This window comes from Sander lucioperca, chromosome 7, assembly GCF_008315115.2.
Source record: "Sander lucioperca isolate FBNREF2018 chromosome 7, SLUC_FBN_1.2, whole genome shotgun sequence".
NCBI classification, from domain to species: Eukaryota; Metazoa; Chordata; class Actinopteri; order Perciformes; family Percidae; genus Sander; species Sander lucioperca.
The window spans coordinates 41908624-41929635 of NC_050179.1; the positions used below are offsets into that span (position 1 = coordinate 41908624).

The 21012-nt window shown below is 39.9% G+C and overlaps 1 protein-coding gene across 2 annotated transcripts in view; it reads left to right on the forward strand.

Annotated features, from left to right (window-relative positions):
* The first annotated feature begins 7048 nt into the window (after positions 1–7048).
* Positions 7049–21012, forward strand: part of LOC116048670 (BTB/POZ domain-containing protein 10-like) — a 28069-nt gene continuing 14105 nt past the window's right edge. The window contains exons 1-4 of one of the 2 annotated variants that reach the window (XM_031297868.2): positions 7049–7231; positions 13544–13779; positions 13950–14271; positions 14798–14900. In XM_031297868.2, coding sequence (XP_031153728.1) covers positions 13593–13779; positions 13950–14271; positions 14798–14900 — 612 coding nt within the window. In that variant the 5' untranslated portion in view covers positions 7049–7231; positions 13544–13592. Of the gene's footprint in view, positions 7232–8349; positions 8689–13543; positions 13780–13949; positions 14272–14797; positions 14901–21012 lie in introns of those variants that run through there. The other variant, XM_031297867.2, reaches the window with a different exon arrangement.

Below are 21012 nucleotides of genomic sequence, written 5' to 3' on the forward strand. Positions count from 1 at the left end.
TCTCTGTGGCAATGCTTTTCATCCTATGTATTTTGGCACGTATTTCAGCAACATGGACAGAGGGCGTACGTCCACATTTAACACATGCACACACAGCAAGGCACACGAGAGTGTGTGTGCGCTCACACACCCAAACACACACACGCAGGATATGACTATATAGACCCTTTGCACGTGACGTCACGCTCTACTCGCGCAAATTATGAATGCCATGACGGACGGCGGAAGAGCTGTAGATGGACGGCAAGCTAAACGCGTACGTTTTCGTTTGTGTTTGTGTTCTCACATTCACAATCTGCAGAGTAATCCTCACCAACACAAGCATGCAGAGTAATCCTCACCAACACAAGCATGTGTATGTATTGCCTTTCTGTTTTAAATGAGTGCTAAATAAAATTATCCTCACCAGCTAGCTAGCTGCCGTGCTAACCAGCTGTTCCTGCTAACAGGTCCAACCCGATGATAACCCACATAACTAACATCGGTTATTCACTGACCTAGCTACATACCCAAAAAAGAAAGCCGTTCCCTTGATCATTTAACTTAACACACATACAAAAAAAGTGGTTAAATTAAAGATGACATGGCACGGAAACAAGCTTCAAAAAGGCCGTTCTGTGGAGCTCCTACCCCGGCTAGCTGACGAGCTAGCATTGGACTACTAGCTAGCTGCTGCCCAACGCGACCGACCATGTCCTCTAAAAACATGGGCTACGTGTTATATAAATATTTACTTAAGTAAAGAATAGATGTTAATACAAAATAAACCCTAGATTGATGTCTTATATTTGCCATTATGAGGTACCTCCCCCCGCCGTTAGCGTAGCATCGTGTACCTGTAACCCAGCCAGCTACAAAGAACTGGAAAGCATCCAGACTTTTAAAAGCTTTGAGATCAGCACCAGTATATGGGGATACCCCGTTTACCACATAGTAGTACAGATCGTGTGGACTGAAGTTGGGCAGACTCTGTGATTTAATGAGGTCTGTGAAAACGGAGGGAGAAAGAATTAAGGGTCGGTATCCAATCCTGCTATCTCCAACTTCTCCAAATACTGTTCTTTGTGAGCACCTACCAGATGCCCTACCTCAACCGATAATGGCACGACAACTTGTTGTTCAACACTGAACTTAGGTCTAAGTTTCAGGCCGTAGTGCAGCTTACCAGCACTGAACAAGCTGAGCCACTATTAGACCTAGAGAAGTACAGCAGGTTAAAAACAGTGTTAAGAATAACTGCATGGGTGAAAAGGTTCTTAGCTAATGCACGTTCTAGTCAAAAGATTCAGGGAGAACTCACTTCGGAGGAGCTTACTGCAGCAGATGTGTACTGGGTGAAGATGAGACAAGGGCATAGTTTTAGCCAGGAAATCTGTCAGAAATAAGGGGGACAAAATCTCAGAAGAGATTCAAAAATCCAAGACCTGAAACCATTTTTAGATGAGAATGGTCTCATTTGTGTAGGAGGCAGATTGCAGCATTCTGATATTAGTTACAGGGAACAACACCCATGGATACTGCCTACAAAGCACAGATACTCAGAGTTACTAGTTCAGTCTTGTCATGAGAGAGTGATGCATTCTGGTGTCAGAGATACTCTAGTGCAAATGAGGGAGAGATTCTGGGTTTTAAGGGGTAGACAGCTAGTCAAGCAGGTGGTGTTACATTGTAACATTTGCAGGAAGCTAAAGGCGAGACCAGCCCAGCAAGTTACAGCTCCGTTACCCAGAGATAGAGTCACAGAGTCCCCACCATTTGAAGTTACTGGGGTAGATTTTGCAGGACCCTTGTATGTCAGATCAAGTGGTCAGCCTAAGAAGAAATAATTGCACTTTTTACTTGTGCTGTGACTAGAGCAGTGCATCTAGAGTTAGTTTCAGATCAGACTACTGAAAGTTTTCTCTTAGCTTTAAAGAGATTTATTGCAAGACGTGGACTGTGTCAAGTTATTTACTCAGACAATGCTAAGACATTCAAGAGAGCAGAACAAGACTTGAAACAGCTATGGAGGTCATTTAAGGAATCAGAGCTTACTGAGCTGTTTACTGACAAAGGGATCACCTGGAAGTATATTGCCGAGCGAGCTGCTTGGTGGGCCGGCTTCTGGGAAAGGCTTGTAAGATCTGTAAAAACATGTCTAAAGAGGGTCCTGGGGAGGGCTTCACTAAACTTTGAGGAACTGACAACCATGCTTGCAGAGGTAGAGGCTGTGCTGAACTCCAGGTCTCTCTCTTATGTGGACAGTGATGCATCAGAGCCCCAGCCACTCACACCTTCTCATTTTCTGGTTGGGAAAAGACTGACTTCTTTACCACCAAAGACTATGCTTCCTCCATCTCAAGCAACCAATGTGAGTCGAGAGGACATGTGTAGAAGATGGAGATACCGACAGAGACTAATAACCAGCTTTTGGAACAGCTGGCGAAAGGACTACTTGCTGGACTTGAAATCAGCTCACAAGTGTGACATACCCACACCCACTGTGCTAAAAGTGGGAGATGTCATCTTGATCGGAGAGGATAACACTCCCCGGCAGACCTGGAAAATGGGCAGGAAAACAGAGCTATTTCCAGGAAGAGATGGACTTGTTCGTTCCTGCACTGTTCGTACTTCTACAGGAAGTTTGTTAAAGAGACCTGTTCAGTTGATTTACCCATTGGAGATTAATTAAGTGATAGGCTGAATAGTGATGAACAACAGTTCATCGGGCGGGAGGATGTTGTGAAATGTTTGTTAAAGCACTTGAATAAGAAATTCATATTGTTTAGTTTAAAACAGTCTAAAGCAGGGGTCACCAACCTTTTTGAAACTGAGAGCTACTTCATGGGTACTGAGTCATACGAAGGGCTACCAGTTTGATACACTCTTCTGAAATAACAAATTTGCTCAGTTTGCCTTTAGTTATATATGATTATTAATGAAGAATAGTCATCTATGTGAAGACACTGATGACGTTAATGATTTCTCATTATCAATAATTATCAACAATGACAACAAGGTGGGAAACAGATAATATCAATATTCAATTTTCATTTTTAGAACAGGCCTGAGGGCTACTCATGTGGTCCTTGGGGGCTACCTGGTGCCCGCGGGCACTGTGTTGGTGACCCCTGGTCTAAAGGAAATGGTAAATTGTAGTGTGATTAAAACTCACTATTTACATTATTTACAGTACTTGATTGATACAGCTGGTATGTGAAAAGGTACACAACCTTATTTGTTTAACAGTAATTTAGTTTTACTTCAGACCGTAGTAGGAAGTGCTTTTATTTTGAAGTAGCCTACACAGAAGTTGTCTGTTGTGTACTCTTGCTAGTTTTAGAGATGCACGTGAGATGCTAGATGAAAAGCGTGTCCGCCAGGCCTAAGTTGTTCTTTCTTGTTTGTAAAACTGCAGCATAGTGAACAATAAATGTTCACAGTAAAAGACAAGCGTTTTCAGTCGTCATCCGAAGCCATTCCACTACACACGTGTGCGGTAGTTTGAATGCACATAATTGTTCTAAAATTTCCTTCGGGATGAATAAATCTATCTATCTATTAGAGGTGTGAATCTTCACTGATCTCCTGATTCGATTCGATTACGATTATCATGTCTTCGATTCGATATCTCGATGCATCACGATGCGTCAAATACATTTTTACTATTAAAGCTATATAGGATATTTAATTCATAGCTTTTCAAGCTTCAAAAACAAAACATTCTGCAGTGCTCTAATACTAAATAAATTGGATAAATAAAACTACAGCACTGAGCACATGGCACTTCCTGAATGTGCAAAAATAACAGAATATGTAAACAGAAAGGTTGTTAGGCATACATTAAATTGTAAACAGAAATAACTGATTATGGCCAGGCCGATTATCGATGCAGCATCGTCTATGTCCACGATTCGATGCATCGATTATTTGATTAATTTCAACACCTCTACTATCTATCTATCTATCTATCTAAAAGTTTTCTGCCTAGAAGCCAGTAGCGAGGATTCAAGGTGGCTGACGCTCGTTTTGCTTAGGCAATACTCGGAGAAAGACGACAGTCCAACCCCCTATGGGCGGGTTGAAAACATGCGGAAGTAGCTCCTCCTACCTCTGATCAGATTTTTTCCAGACCCACAATACAGAGATCTCTGGTCTCAGGGGGACATGAGGGAGGGAAGCACGGTCATTCAAAAATACTACCGTGTTTCTGCTGATAAAAAGCTTAATGCTAAATCGGTGAAGTATCCCTTTAAGTTGGCACAGGGCCTCGCATCCCCCCTGTTACGGCTCTGCGTGAAAGGTACTGCTACCGATAAAACAGCCGCACCGATTGGCCGATATTGGCTTATTTCACATATCGCTATTGTTGTGTAGCCTAGTATATTTTGGAGGTAATTTATAATCTGTGTCTCCATGACTTGGTTTGGCCCCTGGGGGAGCACAAATTAATTTTTCAGCTGTAAAATGTCCTGCCATTATACAATTTATGTCCACTGCTCTTTAAATAAATTAAAGAATTCTTGTAAAAAATATTTCTTTATGTGAATACATATCGGCAGACATATTGTTACTATTTTTAAACTTCAAAATATTTATATATATATATATATATATATATATATATATATATATATATATCTGAGTAAGTCATAATTCTTCAGATGTTCAGAGATTCCAAGTTGACACGACATGCACACACCATTCATGACAACATGAATGGTGCGGTGATGGCAACCGCATCACCCACTGACACAGTTCCTGAACTCCCACTTACTCTTTGATTCAGGATGTTTTCTTTGACGTCAGGTCATTGTAAAAGCTCTTTTTGGGGAGGCAAACTCATTACAACAATGTTAATTCTTGAGTAAAGTGCATATGTAACCAGGGAGATTCCCAAATGGGAGTCATAAATCCATCCAAATGTTAGCGCTATTGTTGTGAGGTATGCTGGGATTCAGACAAAAAGGTCACATCAGATGTAGACTAATAGATCTGGCCACTGATCTGAAGTAGGGAAAAAAATAACCGAGTAGCATGCAAAATTGAAAATGTGGAGGGGAAAATCTGCACCAAAAAGTGCTTGGGGAAGGTTAATCTTAGAAACAGGGTTTCTTATTTAAAACCCTTTAGTAAAAAAAAAAAATCATCCTATCACTTTATTAATAACTCATGTTTTAACATACATGTGATGATTCTATAATGTAGTGATACATGAGACATAAAATGTCACCAGACATCAAATCCTTGTTGAAATTACTAGATGTAAATGAAATACAGACATTCCTTTTAAAGGTTTGGAACTTTGGTTTATGTGCATTTGTGCATGTAGGTGGATGTGAGGGTGTTTGGGTTCAACAGGCAAAGCCATTAGTTTGGTCTGGTATGACAGTAAAAGCCTGACGCTCAGAGGAGGTGTTGTGTCATTCCTGCCCTGCCCCCTCCAGGAGCTGGAGGTATGACATCAACAGCAATAATGAAGGCAGCTCATCAACTGGGCCCAGGGGCTATAAAAGGAAGTTGGGGAGCAGTGCTTATCATAACTAATAGGAGCTAACCACCAAACCAGACTGACTTCACTTTATATCCTGGTAACTTTTTCTTTTATCAGACTGAGGAGAAGTGAGCACCAGAGGTATGTTCAGCTTGTTATAGTCTGAGATGTAGGCCGAACACACCTAAACTATAGCTTATTTATTTATTTATTTATTATTTAGTTATTCTTTTATTTATTTTAGATAAGCCTAAATTAGCTTAGACTGACACTGTGATATATTTGAATGTGGGGCTTTCAATATAAAAACAAACAACTTACATTTTAATAAAAATGTAATTCATGTTGGTCCTCCAATAGGCTGCTCACTTATTTTAACTTAAGGCTAAAGGTTGGACATTAATGTTGGACATTAAATTTACGAGAAAACATGATTTTGAGAATATATTTTTTTTTTTAAATAACAGGTCAACATGCGCAATCTGGACTATAAACTCGTGTTCATTTCACTCTGCATTTTACACCTCTTCACTCTCTGTGAAGCGCGTCCCCTAAGGTAATTTCTCCCTCCTAACGCCTCTTGCAGATCAATTAAGATCATTCACAAGTTAAATAGGCTACCTCATTTAGGCTATTTATCCCTCTTCTTAGCAGCACAGTCTGTTTTTACAATGTCAAACTAAGGTAGTCTACATTTTATGATCCTATGTACAGAAAAAGGACGGTAAGTGAGGTCCAGCTCATGCACAATCTTGGGGAGCTGAAGCAGGTGCAGGAGCGTCAGGTGTGGCTGCAGATGAAGCTCCGGGGAATCCACACCGCCCCGGCGTGGGGCAGCAGTGGGGAGGCCGGCATGACACCAGAGGAGATCCAGTAGCCTATACGCTTTGAACTTATTGGAAAGCTCCTCTTCCTCCGCAGCGCTGTGGAGGTCTGGCAGTGCAAGACTAGAAAGCTCGTGAAGTCAAAGCACTTATTTTGGTTGATTTTATTTGACTTTCGACGGTCGCAGCAACATTTCCAACACCCCTCTTACATACTTTTAGACTAGCCTACTTTATATATATATTTTTAAAGGTTTTTAGGTGACTGCATGTGTCCGTCTTTTATTAGAATGTGGCCTTTCCTACTTTTAAAGTTTTACATTTTCACTATATGCCTATTTATTTTTTATTTATGAAATTGATATTTATGAAACTGTCTGATAAACTGGCTTGACGAGGCAACGCTTTCGCGTTGTGTAGGCTATAGCACTTTTATTTAACAGGTGGTGGTGTAGCTAAATCACTCTTGAAGCTACTTACGCTACTTCATTAAACTGAAGGAGATAATTGAGTTGGACCATGTTGTTTAGATGTGTCACAGTCTACGGTGTAGCTAATATGACTAAATAAATGCATGCATGAATTGAATAAAATTGTTTTTAATTATGTTGTTTTACCGGTTTTTATACATTCAGAAATGTCGCCCTACTGTTCTCTACATGTATGCTACAATAGACGTGTGCGTGTGTGATTTGCTCTCTTAATACATCCATGGTGTGATTGCGGGGGGTTGTCCCTTGGAATGTGCGATTGTCTCGCGATATGTTTCACGCGAGCTCCGCTTTCCCAAATCAAAACAAAGAATCCACAGCCAAGTGTAGTTAAAGTAAACGGAGGTTTTTACGAAAGCTCTTGTCTTTTGTCTTACACGAATTGCACAGCGGACTGTTTCAGCAACCGGACAAAACATCAAATCGTTATGTAACGCAAGGAGGTAAATACATGTTGTATATAAACTCTGGCGAGGTATTTAACGTTAACGTTAGCTTAACCTAGAGGTTAACACAAAGTTACCAGGCTAACCAAAAAGTCTAAAATCCTCTTAGCCGCTCTAAAGTCAAATAAAGCACGATGTCGAGTGACTTCTTGCTTTTTACATATACAATCACATTTTAAAAGCAAAAACGGTAGAATTTAATTTTATTCGGTAACGTTAACGTTATAGCCGTGTGACGTTAGCCTGAATATTCTGAATATCAGAATTGATGTTCCAGACAGAATAAATGTGTCAATATATTTCCTTTAGCGCTAACGGTAACGTTATCTGTTTAACTAACGTTAGCTAACGTTATACTTCTACTGAAATATAACGTTAGCTAACGTTAGTAGCCAAATTGACCACAGTTTGTCTAGCTAGCTTGAGGAACCATGTTTAGAGCTAAAATTTATGAATGTTCTTTTCATTTTTTACTTTATGTAGCTTAGCTAACACTAACGAATGATATATTAAGCTAACGTAACGTTTACACCGTGCAGATCACAAGCTCTTTGCTGAGGTGGAACCAAATTTGGTCATACTTTAACAAATCTGGGCCCCTCTGTTTATTGATTTATTGGAACTTTAAGGAACACACGCGTGCAGCCTACTTGTATCTACATACAAATTGATATTACAAGCATGTAACGTTAAAGTATAGTGTTTTCAATTAAGTAGTTTTTACGTTTTGTGAGGTTAAGTGTTCACGTTGTGACTGTATCGTTTGCATATTATTTGATGGATGATCGATGTGTAACGTTAACGTGAACTGAAAACACCACATTCAGCTCAGTGAGTAAAGTAGTCCGGAGGTTGGTGTTGTAGTACAGACAGATGTTCCGATGGTTAATCCCACACTGCATTATCTGAATACCTATTGATTTTTACTCTAAGATAAAAACGACGGGAAAGACGGAGGTGACTTATTAATGGCTCCATCTGGTTTATGAAGTTTTAATTGGGAGTCTTCTGAGGAGACGCTAAAGAAATCCTGCTGTTGATGACATACGCCTAAGTATCATCCCTCCATGAAATGCATTAATAGCAATTGGAGAACTCAGAAGTGGGAGCTTACAAGGAGCACGTGAAGGCAGCATCGCTCTGATTCAGTCAAGCACGCGGCCATTCACAGTTTAGTTCCTTCGATGACTCTGAATGACTAGCCGGTGTGCGTCTCCCTCGCCATTTAGCTAGACACATTTAGAACTTTGGGTCGAAGCGGTGGATTTTTACAGGCGAGTTAAAATCCAGGTTGAATGTGCGAAACGATGCTGATGAAGTTGGAAAGTAATGAGCGAGGATGAAGCTGCCGGGAAGCCCGCTTTGTTCGGAGGAGCGCAAGGCTTTTGTGCCTCTGTCATCCCGCAGCTCATCCCCTGCTGCTTTGTCTTCACTTGGCCCTCCGATACCGACCGGTAGGTGCACGTCCGCTTTCAAAGCACCGGGGGTTAAGCTCTGTCATTGTGTTACATGACTGTATTATCCTTGATGGTACTCATTAGGGAGTAAGTAGTGATTATATATTTAATGATATATACCGGTATGTCTTTTATGTTCCATGATATGATAAATTCCCATAATATTCACTAAAAAATAAGGATGCTTTTCATATTGTTGTTGTAAGGTTGTTTTTCCCTGTTAATATTTAGCACCCTTTTTAATGGATTTTTAACCCAGACTGCTGCAGAGAGCAGCTTCTCTGTCCGTGCCCGTCAGTGTGTTGGTGTCAGCAGCCGCTAAATAATAGATGGGACCCTCACCCGGGGCTCTCACCTCATGCTTTGAATAGACTGCTAGGATGCCTCTTTATCTGAATTATTGTGTCTTAGATGTGTTGGTGAACTTGACTACTATTTGTATTTAACATCTTAAACGTGCACCCAGAGCTTTTGTAAGCACCATAAAGGCCATGCAGCAAAATAAGAGGGTGATTGTAATATTAGGGGGCTCGTGCCCAGTAACAAGAAAAATGAAATATTTGCCCCCTCTAGTTCTCTGCTTGTCTGAAATCTTGGCTGCTGTATATGTGCATTGCCATGTGAAAGATGATAGGAGCTGGCCTGCCCTGAGTGAAATATTGCTGCTTCAGTTCCTTTGTTCCCTATAGCCGGCTGGTCTGGCCACTGGCTGCCTGCCTATTTGGCGTGAAGACCTGCTTTTGTTTTTAGTATCCCATTTCTGCCAAGCATTCTAATCTCATTAGAGATATAAAAAAAAAACATGTATTTATTTATTTATACATACAACATATTATAATCAGTCATATCTTGCTATCTAGCTAGATCACTTAATTGTGGCAGTTTGCAAAAGAAGACCTAAATCTTTGAAGTATTCTCATCAGTATATATTGTATAATCATGATATAATGAATAATAGGCCTGACTACTGTTCTATGCCTTTTTATATGAAGATCCTTGAATTATGTTTTTTTTTCACATTTTCAGTGATAGACAGTGTATGTTATATGCTGGGAAGTTGTCCTCTGTGTGTCAGACAGCTCACCTGAACACACTGAACCAGAAAGAGGTGTTTGCACGTGCACTTGTGCATCTTTCGATCTTTCCTCAGCTGCTATGGTGACCTTTGTCTTCAAGGACATTGCAAGATTCTGCAGCAATGTTGTGAAGCTGATATTTTAAAAACTGAAATAGAACAGGGTCTTGTTTTACTCTTTGATTCCTGAAAGGTTACCCTTTTGAGTAGAGCTAAAAAATGTATCAATTTATTTCACTATAAATCGAGGAACTTGTGTGTGTGTGTCTCTCAAATATCTCGACAACCGTTCATCTGATCTGCTTCACACTTGGCTTCCTGGGTACCCAATGAACTTGGCGTTTGGAATTTTCAGCAGTTTGGACAGCATTGGATATTGGATATTAATCCACTGTGAATAAAACTAAACGATCACACCATAAAGGTTGAGAAAAAAAAAGGACAAAAACAGTGACCTGTGTATAAAGGTTGAAAAATATCTAAGATAATCTCTAAATGAGCCACAGCCAAACTGCGGCTGATTGAACCGCTGCAACATGTTACAGGTTGAGTATAAAAACAAATTATGAGAAACACACAAATTCACGAGGCCCTTTACCTATGCCATATGGTAAAACCGCCTGTGAACGCACAGTACAAGTTCTGCTTTCAAATGTAAAAAGACAGGCATGATCAGCATAATGTACTTACATTTACGTAACGTCCGTTCAAGGTGGAGATTTCAACTGTAATATAATGCTGGATAGTTTAATGAATAATGCAACATATTTTAATTGTGATCTTTTGTGAGTAGAATCTGAATGTGCAACATTTTCTGTCAGGTACATTTTTAGTAGTACAATGTAGTCAAAGTTGCGACCACTTTTCCGGCATTGCCCTGACTCCCTGAACAAGCTGCAGAGACTGCTGCGCCCCGTTCACATAACGGCAGCAGTTAATGCAATTAATCCGCGGTTCACATGCATGCCGAACCATAGGGGCGGTCTGTTACACTGCTATTAATAATATAATATTAATATACTGCTATGCTGTATATTCAACATCACAGACTATTTATTGATCAAGAGAATATAGGCCTATTTCAAAATAGAAAACATTACACTTCATAGCAGTTTGTATTCATAAACACTGTTGTTTTATTGTACAAATTTAGTAGTTAGCCTACCTTATGTAAATTACTCCTAAATCTGCCTCAATGAGCTCAGTCAAAGCTTTATGTGTTAGTGGTGTATTTAAGAGTCTGGCCATTTGCTGTGCAGAAGACTTTTTACGTCACTAACTTAATTTTTATCAAATAAAAAAAGATAGCCTACAGCAGATGGTCATTATATTTCATAGCAGCTCTTCTCAAGTGAGCAAGGCTCTCTTAATTACTGAGACCTGGATGTTTCTGGCGTATAAGAGCAACACTATTGATCAGATGGCCAGCTAAACTGTCGCAGTGGAAGTGAAATGGATACATTCATCAACGCAACTACAGGAATGTCATTTATCATAATACAACTGAATAATAATGTAGTTAGAAACGGTTTGGGACCATTCTTCCCCTCTCTTATATCGATACCGAAACCTTTAGTATCTGATTTTATTTATATATATATATATATATATATAATATTATAATCCAATTTTTTACTCTTAAACAAGCAATATGTGTAATTTGTGAAATCGAAGAACCTTGCGGTGACTGGCTACGTGCAAAACCATACAAATTCTTTATTTTCTAGACGTGGGTACAAAAAGGATCAAAAACAGGTTTCATTTGACTGGAGAAGTCTCGATACTACTTTGTACTGGGTTATTTCGGTCGATACCAAGGTATCGGGTTCCGATACCCATCCTTATACCTATCAGTAAAAAAATCTCTGAAAAAAACTATCTCTGGAGCAAGTAAACAGTTGAGGACCTTTCTATTTGTTGTCCTGTACCTGAGTGAATTCCGCTTACTCAAGATTGTCTCACATGGATACACACTCCAATGAATGCTGGGACATTGTGTATGTAGGCTGAGGTTGGGTAATTTGGTGTCAGCCCTGTTTCTGCAGCACACTGCTACTGTAATGAGTTGACTGCAGACTTTTTACAGGCTCTCTTCTCGTTCCACAGCTCAGCACTCTAAAAAAACAAACCCTTTACCCTCAGTAATCTTTGCACAACTGTGTGTGTGTCAGTGTATACTAGATTTCATTATGTAATCCTGAATTGTATTATGACAATAATTAGGGTTAGAGTTCAGAAAATTCACGCTTCAGTTCACATCATGGTTTTGGAGTCACAGCGTTCAGTTTGGTACGTTTTTGGTACAGAGAGGGGGCATTGCCAATTTTTACATGCTTTTTAATTTATTTATTTGGCAACTGTTTTAACTATTATTCTGACTAAGAACATAAATATAAACACTTTTTCATTGTCAAATATTTTTTTTAAAGAAAGGTTTTTCAAATAAAAAAATGCTGTTTTGGTATTTTTTTTTTATATATAGAAATGGCCACATTATAGACTAAGGCCATCAACATAAAGCTCAACCAGCATACAGTAGACTTTTTTTGAACAGCATGTCAGATCTTAATGGAAATAGTAGTTAAAAAAAAAAAAAAAAAAAAAAAAAAGGAAATTGTTTTTCTACTAAAGTGTATTATGAAAAGAACATGGCAGGATTTTTTTTTTTTATCAAAAGGAAAAGTGCCACTGTGTTAATAAAAATAAAACACACATTTAGCAATTAGCCAAACACACATTGTAAACTTTTTTCAAAACATAACTGCTCTGTTCATTCTATTTTCATGATCCGCAAATAAATGCAGTTCAGGAGTTACTGGGTTGCTGAAATATCAGCAAGAGGGGTTATTATAGTGGATCAAGTAACATGACTTTAATCATATGCTGCAATCCTGCATCCTCCATGTCTTTTGCTATAAACCCGCCAAATGCTTAGTTATGGATTGGATTGCCCTGTTTAAATGCTGTGGGGAGGTATTGCTCTTTCCTACCCGACTCTCTCTCCTCCTTGCGCTGTCAACAGACACACTGGCATGATGTCTTTGAGAATGCGCCATCATATTGGAAGTATTGCCGCTAACATAAGCCAAGTTGCACAGTGCTTGCACACAGTCACTGCTTTATCCACCACTTTTTTCCGTCATTGTCAGGTAGCACTAAATCTGTAATTCTCTGCATATTATAAGCCTTTTGGACTCAAATCTGTGGATGTGGAGGATCTTCTGTGTGTTGAGTAATCTTTCTCATTGTTCCATGAAATCGTTTCTGTATAATTAGTAGTGTCATCCCACTTGGACTTGAAGTTGTGACCATATCAAACTTTTATGCCAGTTTGGGAATTCAGTTTTGGAAATCTTAAAAAAAGTATGTAAGTAAGTGTCTCTTCCGTGCCCACCATAACTTCAACATCGGTAGCAGTAACTTAAATTTCAACATTCGACTGCATCAAGAGCAAGTTGACTAAAACTATTAAATAAGAGATGCTTTGCTAAGTTGCAAAAAAATGAATTATAGTTAGAAAAACACATTTGGAACCGGAGCAGTGTCAAAATAGTCCTAAATTAATGACATTGATGTTCCTCTAAGTAATCTTCAATCCTATAAAAACTCAGTCAGACCACATGACATTCTTGATTCATCAAACCTCTTTGGTTTAGTCCAATTTGAACACACTTTTTGCCACAATATTCAGCAAAATGTTTTGCAGTCTGACTTTAAGTTGAGTCGCTGTTGTTCCTAACTTTTTATTTCCTCGGTGTGCTCTCATTTCTCCATCAGTGACCGTCATTGTGGTTTGTCAGTATTGGACCAGCAGCAGGTCAGCACCATGAGTCTGTACGGGGCCGGTGCCAGTAGCTGTGCCGTCGGCGGAGCGAGAGAAAGAGGAGGAGCAGAACATTACCGGGAGCAACAGCGGCGTTCCAGCGACCGCTCACGTGACTCCTCCCATGAGAGAGGAGAGAGCCAGCTGACGCCCTGCATCAGGAATGTCACTTCTCCTACTCGGCAGCATGGTGAGGAGAAAAGAGAGAAGAAATTATTATTAGTCTTGATTACACAACCCAAAAGTCAGTTCACTTGCCCAACACTGTTTTGTTCCAATCTCTTAACAACATACATGTATTAATGTATTGTTTGACTCAAAGCTTGCTTCAATGGTGTTCATATGTCCTCTCTCCCATAGACCGTGAACGTGGCGATGGAGGCTCATCCTCCAGATCCTCCAGTCCACGTCCTCCCAGAGTGTCTATTCCGTATTCCCACATTGGAGGGGCCCTGATCGGGGGACACATACCTCGGTCCCTGGGTCTTCCTGAAGCAGACCACCACTTGAAGACACTGGGCCCCGGAATGTCCGATATGATCTACGTGTATGACCTCAGCAGTAAAGAGGGGCATCGCAGTGGACTGAGGCTGGGAGAGAGAGTAACGCTTATTGTGGATAATACAAGATTTGTTGTGGATCCTGCCATCTTCACAGCTCAACCAAACACCATGCTGGGCAGGTAATGACTAAGAGATAGGTTTATTGTAGGTAAACAAACTACAAAATAACTTAAATGTGAAATAGATCATGGAAAGCATCAAACTATTTTCAACATGAAATTGCTTTTGCTCTGTTCACCTTTCACTCCCGTCTACCAAGTGCCATTCCCATAAACTAAAAGTGTTAACTGTATTAGTGCTGATAGAGCAGTGCCATCCTTCTCTTTCGTACCTACACCTTTTTTATGATGGCTAAACCATAAAGCAGTTGTGATTTTTTTTTTTTTTGTTGTTGTTAGGATTACATACATTTAGTTTAGTAATAAGTATTTAAGCCACAACTTCAATGTCATAACATTTAACATCTTCAATGTGCCATTTCAGCTTTGAAGCGGATCACAACGTAAAACAAACAGCAGTAATACAATTAGATGATCACTGGTCTGTTTAGCTGTCCATTTGTTCTGATATTCAATTTGTTCTGTTACCCAGTTACAAGTTAAAGAAACACCTGTTTTTTTCCCCTAACGCGTTGTTTGTTTTTAGGATGTTTGGTTCTGGGCGGGACAACAACTTTACGCGACCCAATGAAAAAGGGGAGTTTGAGGTGGCCGATGGCATCAGCTCCACTGTCTTCAGAGCCATTCTGGTGAGAATGCTGAGTTTAGTTCTTCATCTGTGACTGATGGTTCTAGCTCAGAACAGCTCTATATACTATACATTTCTTTACATTTTTGCTCCTCTTCTTTTCTCCCTCCCCTCTCTTGTTCCTAGTGAGTTCAGAACCCTCCTGAAACATACACTGCATCTGTGTGTTGTTTGTTCCCAAAACAATATAATGATTTTCACAAACAATGATCCGTCATGTGTACTGTCGGCCGCAGCCTGAATTAGCGACCTGAACAGTGAACATGCTGAGAGATAACCTTATTCGCTGTGAAACAAAGTAAGTTCAGAGGGGCAAAAAGCACTTACTTCTTGCAGCTTGTGTATTAGTGCCATCCTGTGGTGTTCAGAGGACAAGGCACTGAAGCACAGCACAGTGTTGGAAATAACAGATTCACTGAACTACATCCATAGCAACATAAACTATGAAACAAAATCACCGCTGCACCTGATAGAGGTTTTCTGCCTTCGGCCCACTCCCATAGCCCATACAGTTTTCCATTTAGTGTTTACTTCATGTATGTCTTCTTCAATTTCAATTTCAACTTCTGTTTTCTTGTTCTCTTTTTCTTTACTCTACTGGGGACAGTTCAGCTATTAACAATGAGCTTTCCAAATATATAAAACATAATATTAGAAAAATCTTCCCTGTTTTTTTGTACAGAAAGCATAAAATGTTACAGTGCACAATAACAATATAAAAATGATAATTCCACATAACACTATACTGACACCTGTAGGACACTCTAGTGCATATTCATTCTAGGGCTGGGACGATTCGTCGACGTACTCGACGTCATCGATTACGTAATTGCGGCGAGACAAATATGCTGCGTTCATAGACATCGGAAAAACATTTTTCCGAGTGAAAACGTCATCATTCACGTCCCTTCCTGTGGGAATCAGAGGTAGGAAACTCGGGCCAGATTTTGCTAACCGAGTTTCCCAGTTGGTGACGCGTTGTTGACAGCTGACGTTTGACGTTTGGTTCACTGAACATATTTCAGTGACAATAAACTGTTTATTGTGGACAAATGCCTCTGCCAAGAAACATAACATGTTTCAAATTATTCATAAATAGGCACACCTGTCCATGTACTGTTTCTATGCTCGTATAAGAAAACAGCAGCAAATCTTTTGTTATTGTGGCCTCCATGTTTTCACACACCTGGGGCCTGTTGCACAAAACCAGGATAAGGGATTAAGCCGGGATATTCAAGTTATCCTGGATGAATTTAGCTTTGATTTGGTTGCACAAAAGCAGGTTGAATTAAACCCAGCCAAGTAACCATGGAGATTTATTCTTTGCAGCTAGCCTGCTCCAGAGCAGGCTAACAGCCAGGCTAAGATTAATCCTGGAGTCTTATGTGTTAAATCAGCTGCCGCTCTGATCCGAAATAAACGTGTTTAACAGTTATTCCGTTGTCTGAATGTGTTCTGCTTTATTTTTATTAACATGCATTACTTGTCACTATTGCTGTCACAAGTTTGATTTAAATCCTACTATTGCAGTTGTTTGGATGGTAAGAAATGGTTGCACTGGCACCGGAGATAAAGTGGGACAATGCGGAGGAAATGGGCTTTTCCTCCGCTGCTTTCCCCGTGAAATTTGCCCTGTGCAGCGGGGGGAGGCAGGGGGATCCTCCCACGCCGTGCAGCGGACTCTAAAGGAGACTTTTAGCGTCAATAACGACGACAATGGCACCTGACCAAACGTCCGTATTTTACGAGATGGGAGTGGAAATGTGTTGGAATGCCACAAAGCTTCTTAATCTTTTTATTTTGGTGCTGTCACTTGTCATCTTGGAGCTTGGGAGTGAGAAAAAAAAATATGAATAATAATAGGCTACATTGTTTTACAGATATGCTTACAGTGTGTATTGATGTCACTTAGGGTACTTATTTTTCTAATTTTTGTTCAGCCATGTTTGTTCCGTATGAACATTAGTTGTAGAAAGATATTTAGAATTAGTCATAGCTTATAGAGATTGGTGCATATGGTTGTAAAACATATTCTCGCATTATGAATAAGGGTTTGAAATTAAGCCTAGTCCTTAGGGTAAATGTCCTGAGGAACATTAACTCCCTCTGCTCACTTTTGAGGCATAGTAAATAATAATACATTTTATTTATATAGTAATATTTACAGGCTACTCCAAGACACTTTACAGTAAAACCAGCACATTTAGCACATAAAAACAGATACAGCAATACAACCAACACTTAAAACAAGCATATTAAAAGCAAATAAAACAGAGTGTACAACTTAATACAAAAAATGTGGAGTGACTCTTTTTAAATCCTTACGCATTCAGTAGGGCCGCTATTGTCTGTCGGGCTTTTTCTCTCTGTCTGATAACAAGAGCCGTATTTCCCTTTTTGCATATTATATGCTTCACCTCCTCGTAACTTTCCATTAACAGCTGCTGCTCAGCGGTGAAACATATGCCGCACGCGTCTTCTCCATTTCTTCATCAGTAAATCTGTGATCGATACCGTGGTCTATTTAAGAAAGCCGTGAACGTGCACTTATCCCAGCTATCTACACCTGGCTTGACATAGCTTCACCTTCTCATCCTGGCTCGGCAAATGTGCAACCGATTAAGCCGCGATGAGCGGACCACACTAAGTCAAGCTGCGCTTTTTCAGTTATCCTGGATTTCTTCATTCTACTTTTGTGCAACAGGCCCCTGATGCTCTAGGCTACGGCCGTTGGTGGCGGTCATGCAACAAGTTGTTATGCCAAACGCCAATATAACAGAAGAAGAAGAAGAACGCGCATCCCGACCATGTGAACGATGGCAGTCGGAAAAACAACGGAATTACCGGGGCGGTCCCTGTTATTCACAGGTGGCATGAATGCAGCATTTATTTGCATCGCCGCATCACTAAATAAAATAAATAAATAAAACCTGCGTGCAAATTAATTAATGTAATGTGGAACTAATGTAATGCGGAACAACTGTTGGATACGCGGGTTCTAGGGACACCTAATCTGTAGCCCCGCCTTAGCTCTGAAGCTAGCCGAGCTCTCCGTCTACATCAAGGGGTCTCCTCACAACCCGAACCTCCTATGGCACGATTTTGATGCTAATAAGCACTCACCCCCCCGTTAGCATTCCATTGACTGCCATTCATTTTGATGTCACTTTGACAGCGACTAACTTTACATCTGAAGCGTTTAAAGACTTTATTTTTATTGTTTATTTCTAAAGAAACATGACAATGTAATAAATGTAATGTATAAATATTAAGTTTAATTACTAATGTTAACTAGCATTTTAGTTAGCAATAATTAGCCTGTGTCCATGTTGTGTCCATGTTATCTCCTTACATATATACCTACGCTCTCCGTCTCTGCAAGATTGGGAATGATTGAGATTTCTCTTGGCACAGCTACCAGAAGACTTACAACTTTCAGACAGGTTGCTCACGTCACATTTACGTCGTCTCTCTCAGTTGGAGGCTGCGCAGTAACGCTCGACGCTCACCGGAAAAGTGCTTCTAAAGGCCTTCACTGGTCTCCGTCCAGAGCAACGGGATCTGTTAGTCCATTCTTATATACTGTCTGGTCTACATGCAGTTTTTTGTCAGGTCGACGGTCCAGTGAGTGAGTCAGAGATAGCAGCACGAAAGGACGAGTATGGCGAGTAGTAGCGACCCACAAGAGTTAGAGGACCCGCTGGCCTCTTTAAGATCGCAAGTTTGGAAAAACTTCGAGACTGTATGGCTGCAGCCTGGAGCCTCCCGTCTCATGCCCTCCCGCCTGGTGCCTCCCCGCCTCGAATTATTCGGTCTTCGGGTCAGTTACAGTAGTACATGCGAGAGAGTGGTGGATAAGACGAAGACTGTGTGTCGGCGTTGTTCAGCAGTTGTTGGGTATGTGAGTGGAAATGCATCTAACATGCTACCGCATATCCAACGCCATCACCCAGAATCACTGGAACAAGACAAAAAAACTGTCCAACGTCTCCTCCCTACAGTACTTAACCAGCCTTTAGATACAAATAATTAAAGTTAAATTAAAGGGAGAAGAGCTTGGATGTTAAACAAGAGCTTATTCATTCTTTTACCTACTGTTAAAAAAAGCAAATACAGGCTACTCTTTTTGCAATTGCTCTGTTTACTTTAAGTTTTTATTTTTGTATTCCTCCTGAAAGTGACTTTATTTTGTGGTTGGATTGATAGCCTACATCTGGCTTCAGGTTGCACTAAAAATTCATTTTACTTGAACAGTACAGTGTTAAACAATTTTAATAAATAGAGATTTGAACCTTATTGAAATTTTTTTTGTGTAAATTGTTAATAATTGAGCAATTGGAAAATAATCGGTAATTGAAAAATGAATTGTTAGATTAATCAAAAAATGAATCGTTAAATTAGTCGACTAATCAAAAAAATAATCGCTAGATTAATCGTTTAAAAAATAATCGTTTGGGACAGCCCTAATTCATGAGGCATGATTATTTTTTTTTTTTTAAACTAACTAAAACCAATTTGTAGGGATAGCATTCCATTGTTTTGTTGCTGTCAAAAAAAAGCAGTTTTAGTAAATTTTGTCGAGCAATGTTTTATATTACAGTCTCCTCTCGTTGATAATCTTTTGTCTTATTTCACCATTTTGTCTGTTAGAATAAATAGTTTTACGGGTGTTGGAGCCATGCAGTATCTTTATAAAGTAAACCAACATTGGTCTTGAACAAAAAAAAAAATTCAAAGCTCAAAAGCTCAGCTTTTATTGTTTGTTTTTTGTTTTTGTCCGAAGCTCGTTAAAATTATTTATAACGTGTTTTGTATTGTTGTGGGTTTTCTTTTCATTTAATTTCTGCTTATTTTAAAGCACTGCAGTTGACCTTTGTGATATTGCGCAATACCAGCAGGAATGTATCGACTCAAGGTGTCAACAGCGTTTTGTGTGCTCGTGACCTTGCGAGTTCATTCTTCCAGGAACAACTGGCAAGAACTTTCTCCCTAAGAACACTAGACCGTTCCTTGCATTCTTGGAATTGAGAAACGCTCCTTGATTCACAGTATGTAATCTCAAAGCGCTTTACAAAGAAAACAGCACATTCTCATGAATTGAATGATTAGTACTTGTAAATGTTACTGTATAAAGCCGGTGCATGCACTTGCTCGCCTGATGGGAGGGGTTAGACAGAGAGGGGAGAGGGAAGATTACATTTTTTTTCAAACGCTACCACTCTAGCCATCTCACAAGCCCAAGAATCTGTCTGGCTATCATTTAACTAGTCTGGACCCAGCTTCTTATGTGCTTCTCTATCCCGCTTACGATTGACCCATCTCCTCGAACAAATAGTCTTGGGCTGAATGGAACCTGGCTCCCTGCAATCAGACATAATGTATGTATCATGTCCAAAATTCCTGGACCATGTAATTTAAGTAGTTTTAGGTTGTTTGCGAAATCAAAAGAAATATAGCCAAAACTGACTACTAACTTAGTTTGCACTTTTATTTTGCAAACACAAAAAAGGAAAACGTAATTGTATGATGACTTTTGTTTTTCCAGAAGAGGGCACTACTGCTCTGTTGACAGTGGGGCATCCCGTCTATCTAAAGTGAGATGTATCTTTATGTGTGTGTGTGTGTGTGTGTGTGTGTGTGTGTGTGGGGGCGTGTTTGGGGGAAGGTTACCTGCATGTCAGACGCATACACCACATGCAGAACGCTTTACAACACCGGGGGAGGGGGGGGTTCCTGCATCCAACGTTAACTACATGATTGCTGGATATACCAAACTAACTTTTCTTCACTTACTGGAGGCCCTACTCTTTTCAGTGTCTATTATTTCGCTAAGAGGAAACTCAATAAAAAGCCATTTGCCAACACTAAATATCAAACAAAAGCCACACACTATATAGTATTAAGTTGCTGTGAGCTGTAGCCTACATTCACTTCTAAACAGAGGCGGAACATAACGTAATCTCGGAGATTTTTCCTTCACAACGCTGTGCAATGCAAGAAAATCTCAGAGCTGAAACGGGCAGACACATCAGTTTTCATCACACTCACCCTGGGTCGGGTTAATTAAGTCTACTGCTAACTTACAACACTAATACCATTACCGTCGCAAAAAT